The 25,105-nt window shown below is 34.8% G+C and overlaps 2 protein-coding genes across 3 annotated transcripts; both read right to left on the bottom strand.

Moving 5' to 3' along the window:
- Positions 1-1,449: 1,449 nt before the first annotated feature.
- LOC128221022 (uncharacterized) lies at positions 1,450-12,013 on the bottom strand. Of its 2 annotated transcripts, none has more exons than XM_052929421.1 (4): positions 11,930-12,013; positions 9,904-9,946; positions 3,733-4,159; positions 1,450-1,971 (listed from the first exon to the last, which is right to left on the bottom strand). In XM_052929421.1, exons 1-4 carry the CDS (start codon positions 11,957-11,959, stop codon positions 1,953-1,955), a joined length of 519 nt encoding a protein of 172 aa, XP_052785381.1. In that variant the 5' UTR covers positions 11,960-12,013; the 3' UTR covers positions 1,450-1,952. The 2 variants fall into 2 exon arrangements, with proteins under 2 accessions (XP_052785381.1, XP_052785380.1); XM_052929420.1 differs by lacking the exon at positions 11,930-12,013 and adding an exon at positions 11,220-11,348.
- Positions 12,014-15,251: 3,238 nt separating this feature from the next.
- LOC128221141 (uncharacterized) lies at positions 15,252-21,032 on the bottom strand. The gene is made up of 3 exons (XM_052929596.1): positions 20,897-21,032; positions 18,751-18,799; positions 15,252-16,383 (listed from the first exon to the last, which is right to left on the bottom strand). Exons 1-3 carry the CDS (start codon positions 20,924-20,926, stop codon positions 15,965-15,967), a joined length of 498 nt encoding a protein of 165 aa, XP_052785556.1. The 5' UTR covers positions 20,927-21,032; the 3' UTR covers positions 15,252-15,964.
- Between the last annotated feature and the right edge of the window lie 4,073 nt (positions 21,033-25,105).

Here is a 25,105-nt window from a genome sequence, read left to right on the forward strand (position 1 = left end):
CCTGTAACTTATGTCTTGTGTTTTTTTTTCGGGAAGTTAATAAAGAAAACTCTGATAGATTGTGCAATGCTAAAAAGATAACTCGTTGTCAGATATTATATTTTTTTACAGTTCAAACAATCATGACTGCCCCTATATTCACACACGTGTCATCAGGGAGGAAACTGTGCGATGTACAAACAATGCGATGAAAATGAAAACAAAACAGTACAAGTCAAGTAGATCCAATATGTTCAGCTTGTTTTTGAAATCACCAACAATTTAGCTTCAACACCTATAAATATGGAAACTAGCCAATGGTCTGAGATGGTATGACCATGCTTTGATTGTCACGTGACAAATAAAATAAATAAGGCATGTGCCATTACGATAAGTAGGCAAGTCCGAATCGGTGTAAATTGCCTTAGAGGACAACTCATCCCAAGTTATTGATATTACACAAGAGCGCTTCAGCCGTCTGTTTAATAGTGACGACACCTACAACCCGAGTAATTGAGATTACTTACACAAGGGCTCTTAAGCCGTCTATGTAATCGTTACTGCACACATAACCCAAGATAGTGAGATTATACAAGAGCGCTTCAGCCGTCTATGTAATAGTTACTGCACCCACAACCCGAGTTATTGAGATTATACAAGAGCGCTTCAGCCGTCTATGTAATAGTTACGGCACACACAACCCGAGTTATTGAGATTATACAAGAGCGCTTCAACCGTCTATGTAATAGTTACGGCACACACAACCCGAGTTATTGAGATTATACAAGAGCGCTTCAGCCGTCTATGTAATAGTTACTGCACACACAACCCGAGTTATTGAGATTATACAAGAGCGCTTCAGCCGTCTATGTAATAGTTACGGCACCCACAACCCGAGTTATTGAGATTATACAAGAGCGCTTCAGCCGTCTATGTAATAGTTACGGCACACACAACCCGAGTTATTGTGATTATACAAGAGCGCTTCAGCCGTATATGTAATAGTTACAGCACCCACAACCCGAGTTATTGAGATTATACAAGAGCGCTTCAGCCGTCTATGTAATAGTTACGGCACACACAACCCGAGTTATTGTGATTATACAAGAGCGCTTCAGCCGAATATGTAATAGTTACAGCACCCACAACCCGAGTTATTGTGATTATGCAGGAGCGCTTCAGCCATATATGTAATAGTTACGGCACACACAACCCGAGTTATTGTGATTATACAAGAGCGCTTCAGCCGAATATGTAATAGTTACAGCACCCACAACCCGAGTTATTGAGATTATACAAGAGCGCTTCAACCGTCTATGTAATAGTTACGGTATACACAACCCGAGTTATTGAGATTATTCAAGAGCGCTGTACATAAACGCCAGTGTTTTAAATACAGCTCGCTAGTCGAACAATCACTTGTTGTTTATATATAACATGTTATGCAATTTGCTAAGGGACGTCAAGATGTCAGGTTTTCAAATTATACATCTATTCATAGACTGTCAAATATATACATGATACGGTTATATAACAGAACAAAAGATTTACGCAACATAGAATCTTGCCATACAAGTATATGTAATATAAAACATTTCATACATGTGATGATCTTAATTTAACTCCATTCGACACAAATTCGCCAAAGAAGTGCACTTTAAGCCACTGATTACACATGAGAAACGCTTTAAGTGCAGATCAAATTTGATACGTTTTACAGCTTGTCACGTGGTCATATGACAAGTCATACAGAACTGTTTTTATATACATGCATATCAGTTAACCATCATTGGTATAACTTAGAATAATCATAATCCAGTAAATCGCATTAGAAAAGACAAAGCATACGGTTGACAATTTAAACATATTTCACCACCTGCACCACAGGGTACAGGAACAGCCGTAGAGACATTCGTTTATATGTGGTCGTAAGACAGAACTTCCGTAATTTCCGACGGATGGCTGGACCGCATTTACCGTCCTGTCCTGGCCCTAAAACAACAACAACAACACAACATTATTTAGAGGATATTGCATTTGTGGCAATTCAATACGAGATTTATTAAACGAGTTCCACTTGCTGATACAACTCTTCTTATAGACATCAATGACCTGTTTTTATACGGACTTTATTATAATGTTATTAATGTTGTAAGGTTTAAACCAGTATCTAATAATTCTAACGTTTTTATTAGACGTATTATATATAGAGGATATCTGCTTAGTTCTCGATGCACTATAGCATTACATGTGTTTATTTTAACCTGTAACAACTGCTGACAAAATATATGTGTATACGTTCTATTTCTTTTGACTACCTAAACCCCAAATTTCACAGGCATAATTCAATATTAAGCCAAGAAAATAACCAAATAATTGACAAACTATTCAGGTTTAAGGTAGTATTGTTTGCATTTGTATAATCAAGTATCCATAGTTAAACCTCCAGTGTAATTTATCACAGTACCTAAATAGTTAAAATTATCAACACCATTTATATTATGGCTATTATATGTCCAATGCTCATTATGACGTATTCTATCCGATTTATGATACAAACAGGGAAAAAAGAAACGGGAACATAACCTCCCCTTGGCACAGGCCAGCGACATAGCTGAAGTATTCAGAGTAAGATGTACATATATTTTCATACATATTTTCACTATTCTTAGTAATTTAACTTTTATACCAGATGTATACATTTTAAGCCACAACGCATTGCGATAAATACTATCAAAACCCTTATGCATGTCGACATAAATAACATATAATATTTTATTTTCAATGATATATTTTTGCCCAATAGATATTAGAATATAAATTGCGTCAAATGTTGAGCAACCTTTTCGAAATCCGAATTGTGCATCCGAAGTAGTAGCATTAGATTTACAAAATAACTCGATGCGCTTATTTTAAATTGTTGTAAATACTTTTGAATAGCAACTAACAAGTGTAACTCCTCTGTTATTATTGACATCATTAACATAACCTTTTTATGAAGAGGAATAACAACACCTTCTGTCCACTTTTCTGGAAAGAAACCCGACAATAAAACCCGGTAATATATATCAATACATTCAATAAAGTACTCATTTAAAATAAATTTGCCACCAGCCGATTTATTACGTTTTAAATGCTTTATTGCACTACGTACTTCAATAACAGAAATAGGTTGGTCTAACTTTGGAAATGTAGAGTTATCTTTATTAAATTATGACTTGAACAATATATCACACCCTCATCGTTATTGCAATCGAACGTATTGTTGCTAATATTTTCAAAAAAATCTAAACCGTAATCGTGTTCACGGCCTGTAAACATTCGGTATTTCAGCAAAGCTGTAATCATGTCAGAAGCAACTAAACAATATTTATTTTAGCGAAGCCATATCGTGCTTACAGCCTTTACACGAAAGTGATTAAAGCGAAGCCGTACTCGTGTTAACAACCTGTAAACAGAAGTAACAGATGTAAATTACAATGAAAACAACATTTAATTCCTGTGATAATCGTAATTTAACTCCACTAGACACATAGTCTCCAAATAGTGATCTTTAATCCACTCTAGAAACATGAAACGTTTTACATCTTGTCACGTGACCAAATGATAAGTCATACAGAACTGTTTTATATATAGGCATATGAGTTAACCATCATGACCCAACATTGGAATATCTTTAAATACTCAGACAAAAAAAGTAAAGCGCATTAGAACAGACTAAGCATATAAGAACATTTTTATATATTTCACTACCTGCACCACGGGGGACAGGAACATCCGTAGAGCCTTTCGTTGTTAAGATCGTTATACAGAACTTCCGACATTCTATTCGCAAAATGGTGACAGTTGTTGCTTAACACAGCGTAATCTCCATATCGCGATGTATATTTCTCAGCACATTTCTTCAAGCAGCTCACGGTCACTTTGCTTCGACCAGCTACGCTGGTTTCCTTGCCAGACGGACATGAAGACGAGCCCCACTTTTTGGTACTGACGTTAAGATCATTCGGCCCTTTCCGACCGCGTTCCCCAAATTCGAAGTAATATCCCCGATAGAACAAGTATCGGTGTGTTAACTTAAGTGTGTAACGCGTCGGATGGTTGGACCGCCTTTTCCGTCCTTTCTTTTTTCCAAGGCACGAAAATGAAGTCTCGCCGAAATAGTATGGATAGTAGACAACTAAAAAATAACAATAACAGAAGCATTATTTGTAAACATTATTTGTTGACATTGCATGTGTGGTAATTCAATACGAGTTTCACTTACAACTAGGCGGAAATACCATAATTGATCGATGCAGCTATTTTGATACATTTGTGATCTTTTTGTGGTGTTTTTATGTTTTTGTCCCTCGTTTGGTGTCGTTTTGGCTCTTACCATTTCCCTTAAAACTTATAAACCTAAACTTAGCTAAATGGATTTGTAAGGGAGCTTATCATTGTTATAAGAGACAGAAATTATATTGCAATTTTTATATCGGATTTTTGTTTTGCATTGGGTTTGTGAAAGGGACTAAGCTTGACCATGTAATAAGACACAGAGATTATATCGGAATATTGCTTTGCATTCGGTTTGTGAAATTTTTGTTTTGCATTGGGTTTGTGAAAGGGACATAGATGACCAAGTTATAAGAGACAGAGTTTATATCGTTTTTTTTTTTGTTTTGCATTGGGTTTGTGAAAGGGACATAGCTTGACCATGTTATTAGAGACAGAGTTTATAACGGAGTATATATTGAATTTTTGTTTTGCACTGGGTTTGCGAAAGGGACATAGTTGACCAAGTTATAAGAGACAGAGTTTATATCGTTTTTTTTTGTTTTGCATTGGGTTTGTGAAAGGGACATAGCTTGACCATGTTATAAGAGACAGAGTTTATATCAGATTTTTGTTTTGCACTGGGTTTGCGAAAGGGACTTAGCTTGACCATGTTATAAGAGACAGATTTTATATCGGATTTTTGTTTTGCACTGGGTTTGTGAAAGGGACTTAGCTTGACCATGTTATAAGAGACAGATTTTATATCGGATTTTTGTTTTGCACTGGGTTTATGAAAGGGACATAGCTTGACCATGTTATAAGAGACAGATTTTATATCAGATTTTTGTTTTGCACTGGGTTTGTGAAAGGGACTTAGCTTGACCATGTTATAAGAGACAGATTTTATATCGGATTTTTGTTTTGCATTGGGTATGTGAAAAGGACTTAGGTTGACCAATGTTTTAAGAGACAGAATTTTTATATCGGATTTTATGATAGTTGTTATTAAAGCGTTGTCGTAATCGTGTGCTTAGCACTTAAACAGTATGTTGAAAGCCTCTACACAATTGTTTTTAAACTAAACAGTAATCACAGCCTGTAAGCAGTAGGTTTTTTAAGCCAATCCGTAATCATGTCCGAAACCAATAAACAATAGTTATTTAAGCGAAGCCGTAATCGTGTCCGAAGCCTATAAACAATAGTATTTTAAGCGAAGCCGTAATCGTGTGTATAGCCTATAAACAAGATTTATTTAAGCGAAGCCGTAATCGTGTCCAAAACCAATAAAAATGGTTATTTAAGCGAAGCCGTAATCGCGCCCGAAGCCAACAAACAATAGTGATTGAAGCGAAGCCGTAATCGTGTCCAAAACCAATAAAAATGGTTATTTAAGCGAAGCCGTAATCGCGCCCGAAGCCAACAAACAATAGTGATTTAAGCGAAGCCGTAATCGTGTCCAAACCAATAAAAATGGTTATTTAGGCGAAGCCGTAATCGCGCCCGAAGCAAACAAACAATAGTAATTAAGCGAAGCTGTAATTGCGTCCGAAGCCAATAAACAATGGAATTTAAGCGAAGCCGTAATCGCGTCCGAAGCCAATAAACAAAAGTTATTTAAGCGAAGCCATAATCGCATCCGAAGCCTATAAACAGTAGTTATTTAAGCGAAGCCGTAATCGTGTCTGAAGCCTAAAAACGATAGTGATTTAAGCGAAGCCGTAGTCATGTTAACAGCCTGTAAACGACAGCTTTTTTAGCGATACCGTAATTGTGTTTATAGCCTGTAAGCACTTTGTTTTAAGTGAAGCCGTAATTGTGTTTATAGCCTGAAAGCTCTTTATTTTAAGTGAAGCCGTAATTGTGTTTATAGCCTGTAAGCACTTTGTTTTAAGTGAAGCCGTAATTGTGATTATAGCCTGTAAGCACTTTGTTTTAAGTGAAGCCGTAATTGTGTTTATAGCCTGTAAGCACTATTTTTTAAGTGAAGCCGTAATTGAGTTCATAGCCTGTAAGCACTTTGTTTTAAGTGAAGCTGTAATTGTGTTTATAGCCTGTAAGCACTATTTTTTTAAGCGAAGCCGTAATCGTGTTTATAGCCTGTAAGCACTATTTTTTAAGTGAAGCCGTAATTGTGTTCATAGCCTGTAAGCACTATTTTTTAAGTGAAGCCGTAATTGTGTTCATAGCCTGTAAGCACTATTTTTTAAGTGAAGCCGTAATTGTGTTCATAGCCAGTAAACACTATCTTTTTAAGCGAAGCCGTAATCGTGTTTATAGCCAGTAAACACTATCATTTTAAGTGAAGCCGTAATTGTGTTTATAGCCAGTAAACACTATCTTTTTAAGCGAAGCCGTAATCGTGTTTATAGCCTGTAAGCACTTTGTTTTAAGTGAAGCCGTAATTGTGTTCATAGCCTGTAAGCACTTTGTTTTAAGTGAAGCCGTAATTGTGTTTATAGCCTGTAAGCTCTTTATTTTAAGTGAAGCCGTAATTGTGTTTATAGCCTGTAAGCACTTTGTTTTAAGTGAAGCCGTAATCGTGTTTATAGCCTGTAAGCACTTTGTTTTAAGTGAAGCCGTAATTGTGTTCATAGCCTGTAAGCACTATTTTTAATTGAAGCCGTAATTGTGTTCATAGCCTGTAAGCACTTTGTTTTAAGTGAAGCCGTAATTGTGTTTATAGCCTGTAAGCACTATTTTTTTAAGCGAAGCCGTAATCGTGTTTATAGCCTGTAAGCATTTTTTTAAGTGAAGCCGTAATTGTGTTCATAGCCTGTAAGCACTATTTTAAAGTGAAGCCGTAATTGTGTTCATAGCCTGTAAGCACTATTTTTTAAGTGAAGCCGTAATTGTGTTTATAGCCAGTAAACACTATCTTTTTAAGCGAAGCCGTAATCGTGTTTATGGCCAGTAAACACTATCTTTTTAAGTGAAGCCGTAATTGTGTTTATAGCCTGTAAGCACTACTTTTTAAGTGAAGCCGTAATCGTGTTTATAGCCAGTAAACACAATCTTTTTAAGCAAAGCCGTAATCGTGTCTATAGCCTGTAAGCACATTGTTTTAAGTGAAGCCGTAATCGTGTTTATAGCCTGTAAGCACTTTGTTTTAAGTGAAGCCGTAATTGTGTTTATTGTAAGCACTATTTTTTAAGTGAAGCCCTAATTGTGTTTATAGCCTGTAAGCACTTTGTTTTAAGTGAAGCCGTAATCGTGTTTATAGCCAGTAAACACTATCTTTTTAAGCGAAGCCGTAATCGTGTTTATAGCCTGTAAGCACTATTTTTTTAAGTAAAGCCGTAATCGTGTTTATAGCCTGTGAGCACTTTGTTTTAAGTGAAGCCGTGATCGTGTTTATAGCATGTAAGCACTTTGTTTTAAGTAAAGCCGTAATCGTGTTCATAGCATGTAAGCACTTTGTTTTAAGTGAAGCCGTGATCGTGTTCATAGCATGTAAGCACTTTGTTTTAAGTGAAGCCGTAATTGTGTTCATAGCATGTAAGCACTTTGTTTTAAGTAAAGCCGTAATCGTGTTCATAGCATGTAAGCACTTTGTTTTAAGTGAAGCCGTGATCGTGTTTATAGCCTGTAAGCACTTTGTTTTAAGTGAAGCCGTAATTGTGTTCATAGCATGTAAGCACTTTGTTTTAAGTGAAGCCGTGATCGTGTTTATAGCCTGTAAGCACTTTGTTTTAAGTGAAGCCGTAATTGTGTTCATAGCATGTAAGCACTTTGTTTTAAGTGAAGCCGTAATTGTGTTTATAGCCTGTAAGCACTTTGTTTTAAGTGAAGTCGTAATCGTGTTTATAGCCTGTAAGCACTTTGTTTTAAGTGAAGCCGTAATTGTGTTCATAGCATGTAAGCACTTTGTTTTAAGTGAAGCCGTAATTGTGTTTATAGCCTGTAAGCACTTTGTTTTAAGTGAAGCCGTAATTGTGTTCATAGCATGTAAGCACTTTGTTTTAAGTGAAGCCGTAATTGTGTTTATAGCCTGTAAGCACTTTGTTTTAAGTGAAGCCGTAATTGTGTTCATAGCATGTAAGCACTTTGTTTTAAGTGAAGCCGTAATTGTGTTTATAGCATGTAAGCACTTTGTTTTAAGTGAAGCCGTAATCGTGTTTATAGCCTGTAAGCACTTTGTTTTAAGTGAAGCCGTAATTGTGTTCATAGCATGTAAGCACTTTGTTTTAAGTGAAGCCGTAATTGTGTTTATAGCCTGTAAGCACTTTGTTTTAAGTAAAGCCGTAATTGTGTTTATAGCCTGTAAGCACTTTGTTTTAAGTGAAGCCGTAATTGTGTTTATAGCATGTAAGCACTTTGTTTTAAGTGAAGCCGTAATCGTGTTTATAGCCTGGAAGCACTTTGTTTTAAGTGAAGCCGTAATTGTGTTCATAGCATGTAAGCACTATTTCTTAATTGAAGCCGTAATTGTGTTCATAGCCTGTAAGCGCTATTTTTTAAGTGAAGCCGTAATTGTGTTCATACCCTGTAAGCACTATTTTTTAAACGAAGCCGTCATCTTGTTTGCGGCCTGTAAACACTAATTTACAATAGTAAAAGCAAAGCCGTAATTATATTCAAAGTCGTTCCACAGCTAATGCAAAAATTGTCAATTGTAACTACGCCCCCCCCCCCGGTCCATGGGTATACGGGGAATAGCTGGGTAAATGGGCCGTGTTTAACCTACCAGGTGGCCCCCAGTGCCGAGTGAATGCGGTGGTTTTGTTTTCTTGCCCAAAATAGCAGGGAATGGGCCGTGGCTTTGTGCCTGGAAGTATCGGGGGGGGGGGGGGGGGGGTTAACGGGAGTTGTCCGCATTTAAGCCAAGCCTTTCCCTGAGTTTAACGAGATCAAACTGTTTGCTTTAAATATGTACATAATAAAAGGCCTTGCCCTGTTTGTCCACAGGAAGCGGGGGCATTTGACGGGGATGTTACCAGCAGTTTGTCTCCTCAGGATGGGGATTCTCCTGGGATTGGCTGGACAGTAGGTCAAAGTCCCCGCTATTTCCCGGGCCATGAGGGTTCGTTGTTTGAATTGACTAGTGCATAATGAGAATTCTAGCACACCGGATAGGAATTTCCGGTGACGTCAGCCGTGCTGGAAAATCCCATCTGGCATCCCCCCATGCCAGATGAGTCACGCGCTGTGACGTAATACTTTTCATTTCTTTTATTTTACATTTAATGTAACCATAATTATGAGATATCAATAGATGAGTTCCATAACTATTTACTTTACAAAAACACACCTTCAAAACAAAACAAAATAACCCTTAAAAGACGTGATACTAAAGGAACTTCTTGAGGTATGCAGTGAATAAATATTAATGCGCGTCATGACGTCAGCAAACATCATCGCACGTGCTTTTTGGTGAAATTTACAAAAAAAGTGTAATTCAAGGTATGCTAGAAAAAATATCTATCATGTGTGTCCGTTCCGGATCGAAAAATCCGACCCTCGGGCACGCTTCGTAGCCGGTAACTCGGCAAGCCTCGTTACCTGGCAACGCAGGTGCCCTCGGGTCGGATTTTTCGATCCGGAACGAAAACACATGACAGATATTGTTAGTCGTAATCACGTTTTATTCTATGAACTTTTTATATTACAGATAAAACGTAAACTATTTATATTATATACATGTCACGAAGGTGCACTTCAACTTACCGGCTTGTGATACTTGTACTTGCACACCTACCAGTACCAGCAACTGTAATAATAATCATATTTGAGAATCATTGCAATTTAGATTCAGAATAAATTCAAACCATTACAATTTAAATCATTATATTTAAAAATCGTTGTAATTTAAAATAATTATAATCGTCATATTCAATAATAATTAAAAAATAGAATCATCATAAATTAGAGAAACATTTTAATTTAGAATCATAATTATTCAGAACTATTATAATTTAGAATCATAACTATTCAGAACTATTATAATTTAGAATCATAACTATTCAGAGCTATTATAATTTAGAATCATAACTATTCAGAACTATTATAATTTAGAATCATAACTATTCAGAACTATTATAATTTAGAATCATAACTATTCAGAACTATTATAAATAAGAATCATTATAGTGATTGAAAAAAAGAATAACTATATATCATGATCATTCTAATTCAAGATCACTAAAATGGTGTGACATCTTTCCTATATACTTTTTAAGTAATTAGAGGGATCGCGAACCACAACGTGTTCGTTCATTTAGATCTGTCGCTACTCGTTCATGTAACATTTAAGTAAGGTTTTAGTGTCGTTTTTTTTTTTAAATTTTTCAAACGGGTACTTGTAGGTTCACTGACTCGTATAATTCAATGTCTCCGTGATTTGGACACGCCATTCCAAATATGTACTGTTCATTTGTCTAGATGAAGTAGTACAGAATATCTCAATGACGTAGTTCACAAAAAACATGTTCAAGTAACCGTACATCTTGTGTTTCCGAACCTCTCTGTCCGCTAATAAAATCTAAATTGAATCTAGTCCATAACCTTATAACCTACATGTGTTGCAATCTACTTTACAATCTAGAACAAGTTAACTCCAACATGGAAAAAAACTCAAATGATTTTATATTATGTAACATAACTACGAAAACAAGACATAATTAATGACTATATTGCAGTTTGCAAATTTATCTTTATTTTAACTGATTTCGGATATTAAATGGTCTGATTTTCAAGCTTCCAAAGTCAGAAAAGTTTTATTCATAAAATCTTCTTAAACGATGACAAAATAATACAAGGTCACCAGACATCCAAATTTCAAATAAAAGTACAGAAATAAACCTGAAATTCTAGTATTTTCATTATTTCGAGCAATATTTATATACTTCATAAAAGTAAAAATTTAAACTTATATTCTTAACAATAAATTCGGTCCTTAAATATTTCACTGTGTTACGTCATATGTAAACAAAGCTAAAAAACAAAACTAAATCATTATATAATTAATAAAATATGGTACTTACCATAACAAATATAAAAGCCGTGTGTCTCATCGTTGATGCACAGTAACAAAGGAAACAATAAAGTGTTTGGGAAGGCTCTGTACATATATCTGATGACTCTTGAACATTTCCTAGCCCGTATATTTTATTATATGGGAAATACTTTTCATTTTGTGCAAGCTTCTCGAGTTTAAAAGTGTTTCAACTTACCAACATACAACGACTTCCTTGCGAAAGCTTGAAATAAACACCCATATTTTGTTTTTGATATTCCCCGCTCTTCAGTTGAATTGGGGTTTAAGTATTAAACAGTTTTACTTTGATAAACAATGTACTTGATCGACAATTGGCTTCTTAACGACTACTTCAGAATCTGGCATGTTTCGAATCTTTCTTTCCTCTTCCTGTGTTGTTCAAAATTGTTTTTAGATATTTTGCGTTCTTATGCAAGAGAAAAGTCTCCACAATTTATATTTATAAGCGGCCGAATTGGCAGGACCGACGGACCGAACGACCGACCGACCGACATGTACAAAACAATATACTCCTCTTCTTCGAAGGGGAGCATAATAAACAATATGCAATGTTTTAATAAATATTTAAACTGTTTATCACACATCAAATAAATACGGTACCTGAATATTTTATTGTGTTACGTTAATTATTAACAAAACGAAAATGTTCATAGTTTGAAATAGAGAGTCATAATATTGATAAAATATAGTATTTACCGTAACAAATATGAAAGCCGTGTTCCTCATCTTGAATACACAGTGATATTGAAAATAAATAAGAAAATGGGAAGGCTCTACGTATATATTTGATCACACTTGAACTTTGTATTTTCCTTATATTTTATCTTTGATGCATACAACCTATTTTTTGAAAATTTTGGGTCTGTAAAAGCGTTTCAACTTATCAACATACAACGACTTCCTTGCGAAAACTTGAAATAAACACCCATATCTGGGTTTTTTTTATCTTCCCCGCTCTTCAGTTGAATTGCTGTTTGAAGTATTAAACAGCTTTACGTTGATAAACAATGTACTCGAAAAGGTGAATTTGTTTAACAAATAACAAAGTACTTAACTTTATTACTATATTATTACAAGTACCTAAACTCGAACGACAATGGCTTCTTAACGTTTACTTTAGATTCTGGCATGTTCCGAATCTTTCTGTCCTCTTTCTGTTTTGTTCAAATTAAAACATTGTTCAAAATTGTATTCAGATATTTTGCGTTATGCAATAGAAAAGTCAACATAATTAATATTCATAAGTGGCTGCAATGGCCGGGCCGAAAAAATCAATGGCAGGGTCGAAATGGTAAGGAGTTTGTCCGGATACCGAGTATTCACATCGCAATTAATTAAGATCTGTTTGAGTGAAATCAAGCTCTTTCACAAAAATTAATTCCGAAGTCATTTCTCAATTTCTCTAGCACAGCTCATTTGTTTCCACTTAAAAGCATGGTATGATTATTTACACATCATGTCATAATTTTAGCATTAAATTATTGCCTGGCCAAATCTCAATCTTAACTCATTTTACCACATAAAAGCGTAGTATTATGTATAGTGTTACCCTTTTTAAATACATAAACTATTTTTGCTGACCATTTAAAAGCCACAACACTAAACTAATTACTACTTATGTTTGTGACGTTGTGTGCCTCCATTTATGTGTCTGCTAAGTCATAACCTTGTCGCTGTATTTTCCATTGTATGGTTGAAAAGAAGATCAATGAAAAGGGGTTAGTTATATTGAATCGAATCACAAATGCCTTTTGGGTGTCCTAACCTTCGCATAACGCGAGGCGAATTTTTAATGCCATCCAAACCCATGTGCTTACACCTCATTTTGCATACATGTAGAGTACACATAAGGCTTTCATGAAATAAATATATATTGTGCTAAAACTCGTGTAGAATGCTCGAGATTAGTTGCGTTAGTATTTTTCCATTGCATATTACAATTACCTAAATCTTGATATACCAACGATAGAATTGAATATAATTCTTATCCTAATCCTTACTCAGATTCTCCTTAAGTTAAGATATAAACGGCGCCTGGTCTCGCTATGAATGGCCAAAACATGATAGGGCAAACATTTCTACGGACCGTGCCATGGCAATAACTCCAAAATTACAAATGGCGATTCTTTGTTAGCTATCGATTGTCTTGTTTCGTTGAGTCTCTTTTTATGTTTGATTGGCCTAAATCCCCGAGCTTTTAAACACGATTTTAGAAAAAAGCATCATTCACTGTAAAAGTGGGTTAAAATGTTTTACTAGTTCATGTTTAATCTAGTTTTAAGGAAACAATGCTTTTAAGGACTAAAACATACATCATTGGCAACATGTTTTGAGGATATAAGAATTTAAGCAAATTTAACGAGAGAAGGTTTTTTAAAAAGTTTTTTCCTTTAAAGGTTTGACAGTTTTCGGAAGAGTCTGTCGATAATATAAATATGTTTATGTCAAAATCCTCCAGAATACCCTATCAAAAATGAATTGAGGTTTATTTGATGATATCATTGCTAATTAGAAAGTTGTCAAATCAAATAATGAACTAAATTCATTTTATGGTTACAATACAAATGTCCTTCTCAACAAAGACGCAATCACCACACAGCCACAATAAATTGTTAATTGGATTGCCTTAAATACTTTGACATAAAACAAATTCATTTGTAAAAACAAATCTCCGAAAAATCGCAAATGCTTTTCACCCCAAAATCTGTAAAAAATAGTTCGTTAAAATTACTCAACTCCTTATGATACCCATGTTGCAAAGAATGTATGTACGTGTATTATGCTTGATTGAAGATGCACTATTACTCCCAAATAAGATTTAACACATTCGATACAATTGTTTTAAAAAGATGAACAAATGTCGAAAAACAATGATGATTATGGAGGAAACCGAGTTTAGTTTAAAAGAAATGTGCAGAAAACACGGTAGTGCTACCTTATCAAACCCTAGCACATCGCAGTAAATCTTTTAGCATTCACCAATCATTTAATAATTTTGCGATTTTCAGCTATTAAATACACAGTTATAGTATTGTTAATAGTAATTAATATTTTCCATAAATGCGTTATTTAGTAAGTAGTCGAGAGTTTATAACTCAAAATTTATGTTTGTTTTACATGTGTATGCATTGATTTTGAATAAGAGTATCACTTTAATATTAAACTTCATAACTATATAAATATTGAAATATATGGGAATTTCTTCAAGCCTATACAAGACAAAACTGCTTTCTAATTCCATCCATGTTAAAGGTTTTATGATAGGTTATAATTGAAAGACGCTTTCCCTGCCGTTTTTTTAAATCGAGGTCATTCGGCGCAAACACACACTAATGTTTGCGCCGACAACATTGTTAAAATATAACTTGTTCTGAAATATTCCACGAGCGAAGAGGACACCTTTGATTTTTGTTTGGAAACCCCCTATTTATCATACCTAGTCAACCACTAGTGACCTATTTGTAAATCCCGGATTCGTCACATGAGCCAACGTCTTGATTAAGCGTTGTGTTTCTGGACATCAAATACTGCAGTTTTATACAGAATTACCTCCAATATGCATGGTTAACTGAGAAAAGCGCTGCTGTAGTGTGTGTCCATATCTTTTCGGGGAGTGATTGGACCGTAATCGTGATATTCCATCGTATGTTTATGTTAATCTAATGCCAAGTTTTAACGTTTGTATAGGCTATAGATACAACAACAGAGAAAGAAGAAAAACATAAACGAAAGGTGGATTTTAAACATATATGTCCACTACCTTCAAGTCCATGTAATGGGGAGGCATGGTTACAACAATTGACTGGTGCATTACGGCATTAACATCCCGAGTTATTGAGATTATACAAGAACGCTTCAGTCGTCTATGTAAAAGTTATTGATTGTGTAAAAGAGCGCTCCAGCGCGCCCGTATTTTAAATAAAGCTTGTCAGTGGAGCATGTCGGTGGAGTTTGTATATAAACTACATGTACTCCCAATTTGGCAAGGGAATAAAATACGTCATGTTTACAATTTATTCACAGACTGACAAAGATGTACATGATACGGTTATAGAACAGAACAAAGACTAGCAACAATACAAAGTATATACATGTACATTATAAAAAAATCATTCATGTGATACAGAGCAAATGCGGAACGTCCATCTTGTCTTTTGACCATATGTCAAGTCATGTCAACTTGTTATTAGCAGTATATGTGGGCTTATCAGTCGACGATCATGAGTAGGCATCAAAAACACTATGCGTACACTTATATAACTCACACATAAAGAATTGTTAGGCCGCTATGATGGAAATATATTAAGTATGCAATATCAACAATGTAAGCTTATTTCATCGTCTAATAGTCAGAGGGTCGGTTTTATTTCAAGAGTAAATCTCTCACACATAAAGAATTGTTAGGCCGCTATGATGGAAATATATTAAGTATGCAATATCAACAATGTAAGCTTATTTCATCGTCTAATAGTCAGAGGGTCGGTTTTATTTCAAGAGTAATTCTCAGATATTTCAATGTAATCAAGTGTAAAATGGCGTTTTTTAAGATCGTATCTTCGATATCAACATTTTATTACAATTTTAATCGTTCGTTTTAGAAACTAGCATCCGTCATTGACATGTTTTCGTTTAAAGTCCATTCAAACTTTGAAGTCCATTTTACCCGTAATTACTAAGAAATCTCGCTTACTAACCCGCCCCCCCCCCTCCCCCGCCCCGATAAACTCAGCATTACTTCCTATATGTACACCACCAGGGGCAGTAACTGCTACTGTACCGGCCGTCGTACAGAACTCTCGCCATTCTATTTGCAAAATCGTGACAGTTGTTGTTATACCAATGGAACGAGCCGTACATCCACTTATAACTGTCAGCACATTTTCTCATACAGTCCAGGGATACCCTGCTCCACCCCGCTGGTCTGCTTTCTGTATCAGCCGAACATCGAGATCCCCATCTATATGTGCCGACTTTAGCGTAACCTCCACTCCGAGTTCCACCAAATTCCATGTAATATCCCCGATAGTACAAGTATCGATGAGTTATAGCTATTGTGGAACGCGTGGGAGAGCTTGACCTCTTCTTTCGCTTTCCCGGCTTGTTAACACACCGTAATGGAGTCGTGCCGAAATAGTATGGACAGGAGATACCTGAAGACAGCAACAACACTTCGTGATTTTACAGAGATATAATATGAGTGGTCGCTCAATACAAAACCGGTTGTTCTGGAAAGATTTTTTTAACTTAATATCAGACGCCGCCCCCCCCCCCTTGCACCAGTTCCAGTAACTCTTGATGATACAAACGTACATTTTTATGGTAGTGTGTAACCTCCAACCTCCATTGTACTAACTTTTTCCAGAAAAAAAATATGCTGACAAATAATATCGATCAATTTTCCCATAGACCCTCACGGCGTAAGTTAATAATATAAGTATCACATATTGTAATACCTATTCTGTAATTATTTTCTGTATCTATATGTAAAAAATACTTTGCATAGTAGAGGTAACGCTCGATTTTGTAAATTAATGATTCGTACTCAAATTGTTTCGTACCAAGATGTTAAAAAGTATGTCACTCTTATTCTATTGTTTAATGCTGATATTGAATTAAGGAATATACATTTGCTCTATAAATTATTAATGCTTTTTTGCTCTATAAATTCTTACAGCTTTGTTGTTAATAAGTAGTAACGCTGAATTCCATTGTGTATTTTCAGGATTTTACCAACATTGTTTATGGAATTAAACTTGTTATTTTAAACTGAATGTATCTTTACGCATACAACGGGGGTTTTCGTGTTTCACTGACCTTTCCAAAAGCGGTAATCCCATCATTTACTGATAAAGCTGTGTTGATGGGTGTGTGGTCTGTCTGGGGTGTTTGTACCGTTGCCCCCCTCGTCCAGTGCTATTTGGGCCCCCTATCGTGTGCCTCTTAACATATATAGTTTATATTTGAAATTTTGGCTACTGGACGTGATGCCTCATATTGTTGTTAACTGGATAGAAATAAGTGCTGCCTAGGTTTAATCAAGTAAGTAATAAATTTCATTTTAAATTGCGACGAATTCTATTTATGTTGATGATTTACGGCGTTATATAACGCTCACAGATTCAACGCTTTTTATTTATGACGTCAAAAGTTATTAAGCTAGATGATATATATAAAGTATAGAGTATATATAGAGGATGATTATTTGTTCACAAGGTGAAATATATTGAGATATAACACTGTAACGAACACCTTTTCTTTATTATAAAAAAGATATAGAGGATATTTGTTAATATCAGTGTAAGATTGTATTTCATTTCACGAGTGCCATAGAAAAACATTTTCACGAGTGGCGAAATGACGAGTGAAAATATAGTTGTTCTATGATCACGAGTGAAATCTCACCGATATCATCAAATTTGCCGTTTTTCTGCTTTTTTCGGAGTTTTATAAGTTTTTTAATTCATTTTTCAAAATACCCCCTCTTTGAAAAAAGTATTTTCTACGCGTGGGACGCCCCTCACAAAAAACTATAACGTAGCTGTCAATTTTCTATTTCCGGTTCTTGGAGAAATAGTTCTCTGATAAAGACTATTATTTGCTCGTTTTTCAGTGCATACATTTTATGAACATTAATCAATGAACTTTTATAATTGCATCTATTTTCCAAATAATAGTATGAAATGCACAAAAAAGCTTTTAAATTAAAAAGGTCATGTATACATAACCAAATCACTACGCCGACATTTATTAAATATTTCGTCGAAAAACATTAACGATATTGAATTACTTTTAATTATTGTCTTCAGAAAAGCGTTCCAAACTGTATGGAACGGAAATGACGTTGTTAAATTTATGTCCCAGCCCTGTGTGCGCTATCGTTGAATTTAAATGTTAGAGCGAGCTAAGATTTTAAAACGGTGAAAAAATATCAAAATATCATTTTACTGTGATACATTATTTATATTTCACTGATAAATCTCTATAAACCACCAAAAAAGCATATTATAAAATGACGTTTTGTTCATTGCCGCGGCGTCATTTGTGATAGAAACGATTAACGAATATATATGCTTTAAATCATGGTCGCCTTTTTTATACCAATTAACTTCATTGTTATGGGGTTATTTTCTACCTGCTAATTTTGATGAAAACTCTTAAATATTTGTCACTTTAAATTTTGAATATGTTTTGTGTAAGTGTTTTTGCTTAACTCGCTTTCTTTCGCTTGCTTTAGGGAAACTCGCTTGCTTTAGGGAAACTCGCTTGCCTTAGGGAAACTCGCTCCGCACGTGGAGGTTAGGTTAGTTCAGCTGACTGTCCATTTTTAGCCATTATCAAGTTGTCCAGCAAAGAGAACCGTTAGAAAGTTTATTTCGAAGATGGTTTTTCGTCAATAAATAAATTGTAAGTAACTAAATTAATTGCAACGCGTAGATCTTCTGCAATAGTTATTTAAACAAAACCTTTATCATGTTACATGTATTCCACAAGTTTTTGAAAGGTGCATTCCAACTTACCGCTACAAGCCTGTGAAACCTGTACTTGCAGACCTACCAGTATCAGCAACTGTAATAATCATCATAATTTAGAATCATAAAAACACTATAATGAAGAATCATAAAAACACTATAATGAAAAATCATAAACATTTAGAATAATTAAAATTTAGAATCATCATAAATTAAAGAATCATTTTGATTTAGAATCATTAATATTTAGAATCATTATAATCCAGAATCATTATAATTAGAACCATTTGAAATTAGAATCATTTGAATTTAGTTACTTTTTGAGTAATTATAGATGTTGAGAAACACAACGTGTACGTTCACTGTACGTGTAGCTCTACAGTTGCAGATATTTTTAAGTGTCTAATGCGAAATTTCGCTTTAACAATATCCTTGTAGGGTCGCTGATACTCGCATAAATCAATGCCCTGGTGCTTTTTGACACGCCCTTTTAAACATGTACATTGTGCACATGTCTGGATGACTCGGTACACAAATCTGGATGACGTAGTGCACATATCTGTATGACAAATGCACATCCCAAGATGATGTACTGCACAAAATGAGCAACGTTTACGTACCCGTACAAGTAATGTTTCCCAACCTCTCTATTAATGAAATCTAGCACAAAACCGTATTATTATACAGTATTATTCCAATGCACATTTCACCTTGTCACTTCTTTTAGCCATTGGTTATTACAGTCGAATCCCGATGACTCCTAGGGACCGCCCAAAATATCTCGAACCTCGGAAAATTCGAGCCAAGCGGGAACACTTACGTTCAGTGTAAAGAGATCGGTCCTTAACAATCAATTCGAGCCAATCGAGTTCGTGCCGACGGGATTCGACTGTTTTGTGATTCATTTTATGCATGGTGACCCAAAATTATTATGGAATCAGTTGAAGGGTATTGCATATTGTTTTCATATTATGTTATAGTTAAATGACATGAAGATAATTCCAAATTTATTAAGAATGGGTGGAGTGAGCCCAGCGAACGAGTCCTGCTTAATCATTAATAATTCACTTTATGTCATTTAACTGACTTAGAATACAACCTCATTGGCTGATACATTGTCAACGCAAACTCTGACGCAGGTAATGTGTATCGGATGATTGACAGTAGGTGGACATTTATACACACGCGAAAGGTGAAATTCTTAATGATTTAGTATACTACTTAATGGTTGCCTATCTGCAACACCAATGGCTGAAAATGTAGGTTGTATCCTAAAAATAAATATATGTCCGAAAAAAAAATTATTTATAGAGTAATTGCAGTTTATATTTTTTTTATTCATTTCAAATGAAATGGCGTATTGTTCAAACTTTCAAAGTAAAAATGTTTCCAATAAAATCGGTATAATTTGTACATACTAAATAATTCTTTGTTTTACTCAAAAATCCCTTATTTTACAGTGTATAGTTATCAATATATTTACACCTCAACGTCCATTCCTTAAATGAACTGCCTTTCGGCAATTGCGTTCATCAATCGATGTTCGGATCGCAATTCATCGCATAACAATATACATGCAAATTTGATCTTGTTATTGTTTGTATTGTGTCATCAGGTCTCGTAAAATATAAATCAACAATTTAGAAAGTTATTATATTTTAAACGTTTTGTTACCAAAAGTGTTTTAATTTTACGTTTAAAAGTGATTTCAAGTGGTTGATCTTTTCCCCCGTTATTGTGACGTCATTTGAAAAAAATGTTTCCGGTAACAGTCGGGTCGTCCTATTAACAGAATAGGAAAGCACGGATTACTTAAAGGTAATCCGAAATGAAATGAAGTATTTTTTTAACGTTTCTTGAATTAAATAATGAACTATTGGTGTAAATATAAGGAATGAATTGCGGGGTTGATGTCATTATCGGGGATATGAACGCAATTGGGCTGGTCAAAGTACGCGTGGAGTCCTTCGGACTCCACACACTTAGACCAGCCCAATTGCGTTCATACCCCAATAATGGCATCAACCCCGCAATTCATTCCTTAAATAAACTGAATAAATATTTAAACTATTAATCATAGAAATAAATTCGGTACCTGCTTATTTTATTGTGTTACGTTAGATATCAACAAAACGAAAATGTTCATAGTTTGAAATAAAGAATGATGATATTGATAATAAAATATGATATTTACCGTAACAAATATAAAAGCCGTGTTCCTCATGTTGAATGCACAGTGATACTGAAAATAACAAAGGACATGGGAAGGCTCTACGTTTATATGTGATCACACTTGAACGTTGTATTTTCCTTATATTTTATCTTTGATGCATACAACCTATTTTTTGAAAATTTTGAGTCCGTAAAAGTGTTTCAACTTATCAACACTCAACGACTTCCTTGCGAAAACTTGAAAAAAAACACCCATATTTTGTTTTTGATATTCCCCGCTCTTCAGTTGAATTGTGGTTTAAGTATTAAACCGCTTTACTTTGATAAACAATGTACTCAAAGAAGTGCTTTTGTTTAACAAAGTACTTAACTTCTTGATCGACAATGGCTTCTTAACGACAACTTCAGAATCTGGCATGTTTCGAATCTTTCTTTCCTCTTCCTGTTTTGTTCAAAATTGTTTTCAGATATTTTGCGTTCTTATGCAAGAGAAAAGTCTCCACAATTTATATTTATAAGCGGCCGAATTGGCAGGACCGACCGACCGAACGACCGACCGACCGACATGTGCAAAGCAATATACTCCTCTTCTTCGAAGGGGGGCATAATAAACAATATGCAATGTTTTACATGCATGTAATGTCGGAGAATGTTGACTTTATAACAATGATTTTAATTTTGAATAAATGCTGATATTTGATCGATAAATTTTCATAAAGCAGTGCACTGTTTGTCAAATTTTCAAATAGACGCGCATTGCTTATTGCACAGTAAAAAACAATGTTAAAGCTCACTACCCTCTTGATTGAAATTCTAGTTAAATCGCGCTAAGAGCTCTCTGCAAAACGCAAAAACTTGGGTAGTGTGTGAAGTATCTATCCTCAATTGTGTTTCATGCAAACACTGTTTACTATATATTTTAACCATGTCCGTGGTTCTGATTGCATCTTACGTCATGTGGTCAGGTTTTGGTAGTTAGGGCGTTTTTGTTAATATCAAACCAGTTTCAGTTTTGGTTTCAATGGTTTAAGCAGTTTTGAAACCGGTTTCGAAGTAACAAATGCATGGTTTTGTGTACAGTTTAAACAAAATGGCGGAGCTACTGCATGTAGCCATTATTTCTAATTATTAATATTACCTTTTTCATTTGGCTCATTTGTCAATTGTAAGGCATTTTTATCAAAATGATTGAGTTTCAACAAACGTGGTTGATCACTTTCGGCCATGTTGTTTTCAAAGTAAATTAGTTTTTGGATGGAACGAACCGATGAAACCGCCTCCGGTAGGGGTTTCGATAGTTTCAAAAACTGGTTTCGGTTTTCGTTACAAAAAACGATAAAACTGGTTTTGGTTTTTTTGAAACTGTAACAACGAATGCACAGTTCGTGAAACCGATATAAAACCGAAACCAGTTTATTACCAACAAAAACGCCCTAAAGATTCGAGAGGGTACTTTGCTTGGGGTTATTTATTACTGATCTCATTTTTAACGTCACTGGTTCAACACACGTAACGAGTGGAGTTAACCGAGCGGCTATACACTATTTTATCAGACTTATGGCAGAACTATTAAATAAAAGACAAAAGATGAAACTGTATAAAAAGTTTACTAAATGTTACTTAACCTTTTGATTGTGTAGAAATGATTTTGATTAAGCTCCAAATAATAAATCACAGAATGATTATAAAAGAAGTAATGTTCCTTTTGGCTAAGTGCCTATGATTGACATATTTACAATGAATTTCAAACTCTTTAAATCAACAGATTTGCCGATGATCTCGGTGAATTGACAGAAAGCTGGGCTTTCTTGAATAAAACACTGAGTTGTAACTTCCAAAAATAAAAAAGCTCATCAATTATGAAATACCAAATAGCCGAGCTTTCTTGGTATATACATAAAGTACGTTCACTTTCATTCTTTGCGTCTGCAAACTATAAATACGCTTCATCTACATCAAACAGGAAAGCAGAGCTCCACTCGTCAGCTATTAATATACAATACGTCAAAGCTGAGCTTTTCAATACAGATAGTATATTAAGACAAGCAACTACAAAGTTCAAGTTTATTTATATCAAGTATTTCTTGATGTATACTGTTTGGTAACGGCATCTAGAATGACAATATTGTGTGTATGTAAGCTTATTTATACTCGCACTCGGGCCTTGTCCATTCGGCGAGTGCTCCGTTAAGATTGTTAGTCATTTTAGGTGACATTTTTGAGCATAGTGCACATACAAATGTAACTCTGGTTAGAGCTAACCTGGTTCTTTAACAAGCACCATTGTATAGCACTGTCAAACGGGACCCCAATTTAACGTCCCTCCCCAGTATCCAGACTTAAAATAAACACCGAGGCAGAACGGTCTATGGGAGTCCGGGGCATGACCCCCCCCCCTCCGGATTTTTTTTGCAAGAAGCGATTTGCTGCATTTTGAAGTATCTTTTGGTTGATGGTTTGTGTACGTTGTGGCAAAAGAAGTAAGTCGAAAAATATTTTACAAGGATGTGGTAAAATTTGATAGTCAAGTGTCTTATTACTAGACAACGGATCTGCCGCTATATTATATAATATAATTATTATCAAAAACTCGGCCTTATATACGCCGCGAAAAGCGCTAGAGCAAAGCGATGCTTTGATTGGTTATTTTAACTGAGCATCGAATGGTTAAAAACCAAGCACTTTGATTGGTTGTGATCAGCATACTGATTGGACAAAATTATTCTTATCTAAATGACTATCAAAGATGACTTTGGCTTGCGAAGTATGCTATGCTTTTAATATCAAGTTACAGACTTTTTATGTTACAGTCAACTATTTAACAAGGATGTGGTAAAAATTTTCACACTAGCAATTGCTAACAGTGTTCTTAAAACTTTCTACAATATTTTGTATTCAATCAGAAAGACAAGTACTTAGTAAAAAAGTATTGCGAAGTTAGCAATAAAATATTTTGAGCATTACCTACAACACATCGAATTTTCGAAAAACATGTTATTTTTTATACTCTGAAATAGACTTATAAAACGGTTAAAAGTCACTCGAAATTGACAAACAAAATATTCCAATTCACGTATTCTCAAAAATTTAAATCAAGTTGAATTTTTGCTAGGAAGCTAAACGAGCAATTATCTCAATAAATCCGTGGCCCTAGCTTGTAATACAACTTTGATACGTTCGACTGATTTGAAACCCCGTGGCAAGGATCGATGTCCATCTTTAAACCCGACACGATAGACACATGCCGTCACATGACTACAATTATAGACATTCTCTACTTTTTACGTTATAACATGTGACTGCCTTGGAACCTCTTGGGAGAAACAATATTAATCCGGCAACCAACGAGATATGCACAACTTTATAATTTATAATACGTATATGTTCATACATGGAGGACGGTTGTGTAATACGTGGCCCGACTTTTAACTTCCCATTCGTAGTATATATACATTATGAGGACGAGGGCAAAATGATATATTTCTATTGTTTTTATTTTATTTTTCTATTGAGTTTCAAAGGTTCTAATGGGAACATGTTTTGTAGAAAACCTCAACATTGTAGTAATGTAATATTGTCAAGACTTCTAAACAAAGAAATTCTAATGCAGTTGAACCCAGATGCGGCTCACATGATTGCTCCCGCTTTTTGATCGTCAGACACATCTAAATGCAGTTCACACAAATACAAATATTCTTAACCAATATAATGCACACATGTATACACACCTAAAAGCTAACAGGCGAAACAAATGTAAATGAAATATCCATACAATAGGCAAAATCAGCTACCACTTGGACATATATTAAAGAGGTATGGACCGTGCACAATAATTCATTTTTGATTTACCAAATTTAAAATAATAAGAAATGTGCAAGCATATTTAACTGACTGGAAACGACAACTCTATGGCCGTAGTATTTGACAAATCAAACATTATTACTTTTTGCTTGGTTTAACCAAAATTTATTTAAAATGGCATTTACATTTTCAAGTTAAACGCTTAAAGATATTCAAATGATACACTGCGGGTATTTTACATGGAAAACACTCAAGTGATATATGCAAATAATCATGAAATAGTACAGAAGGAAGCTTAGAGTGTCTAACATTTATCGCTTTTGTCACTGTCTCAAGATGCTTATAATGTTGTAAAGTTATGATTTGTTACATTCTCACTGTTAATAACATTGTGAAAAAGTAAAGGTATTGATTGCTTGACTAATTACAT

Source organism: Mya arenaria, chromosome 16 (genome assembly GCF_026914265.1).
Source record: "Mya arenaria isolate MELC-2E11 chromosome 16, ASM2691426v1".
Classification (NCBI taxonomy): Eukaryota; Metazoa; Mollusca; class Bivalvia; order Myida; family Myidae; genus Mya; species Mya arenaria.

Bases quoted from the DNA above. Each gene is read 5' to 3' on its own strand.
- LOC128221022 (XM_052929421.1), bottom strand. From the start codon at position 11,959: ATGAGGAACACGGCTTTCATATTTGTTACG. The intron at 9,947-11,929 runs GTAAATACTATA...TTATTATTACAG, and splicing joins CGGCTTTCATATTTGTTACG to TTGCTGGTACTGGTAGGTGT. The intron at 4,160-9,903 runs GTAAGTTGAAGT...GTTATTTTTTAG, and splicing joins AGTACAAGTATCACAAGCCG to TTGTCTACTATCCATACTAT.
- LOC128221141 (XM_052929596.1), bottom strand. From the start codon at position 20,926: ATGAGGAACACGGCTTTTATATTTGTTACG. The intron at 18,800-20,896 runs GTAAATATCATA...TGATTATTACAG, and splicing joins CGGCTTTTATATTTGTTACG to TTGCTGATACTGGTAGGTCT. The intron at 16,384-18,750 runs GTAAGTTGGAAT...TGCTGTCTTCAG, and splicing joins GGTTTCACAGGCTTGTAGCG to GTATCTCCTGTCCATACTAT.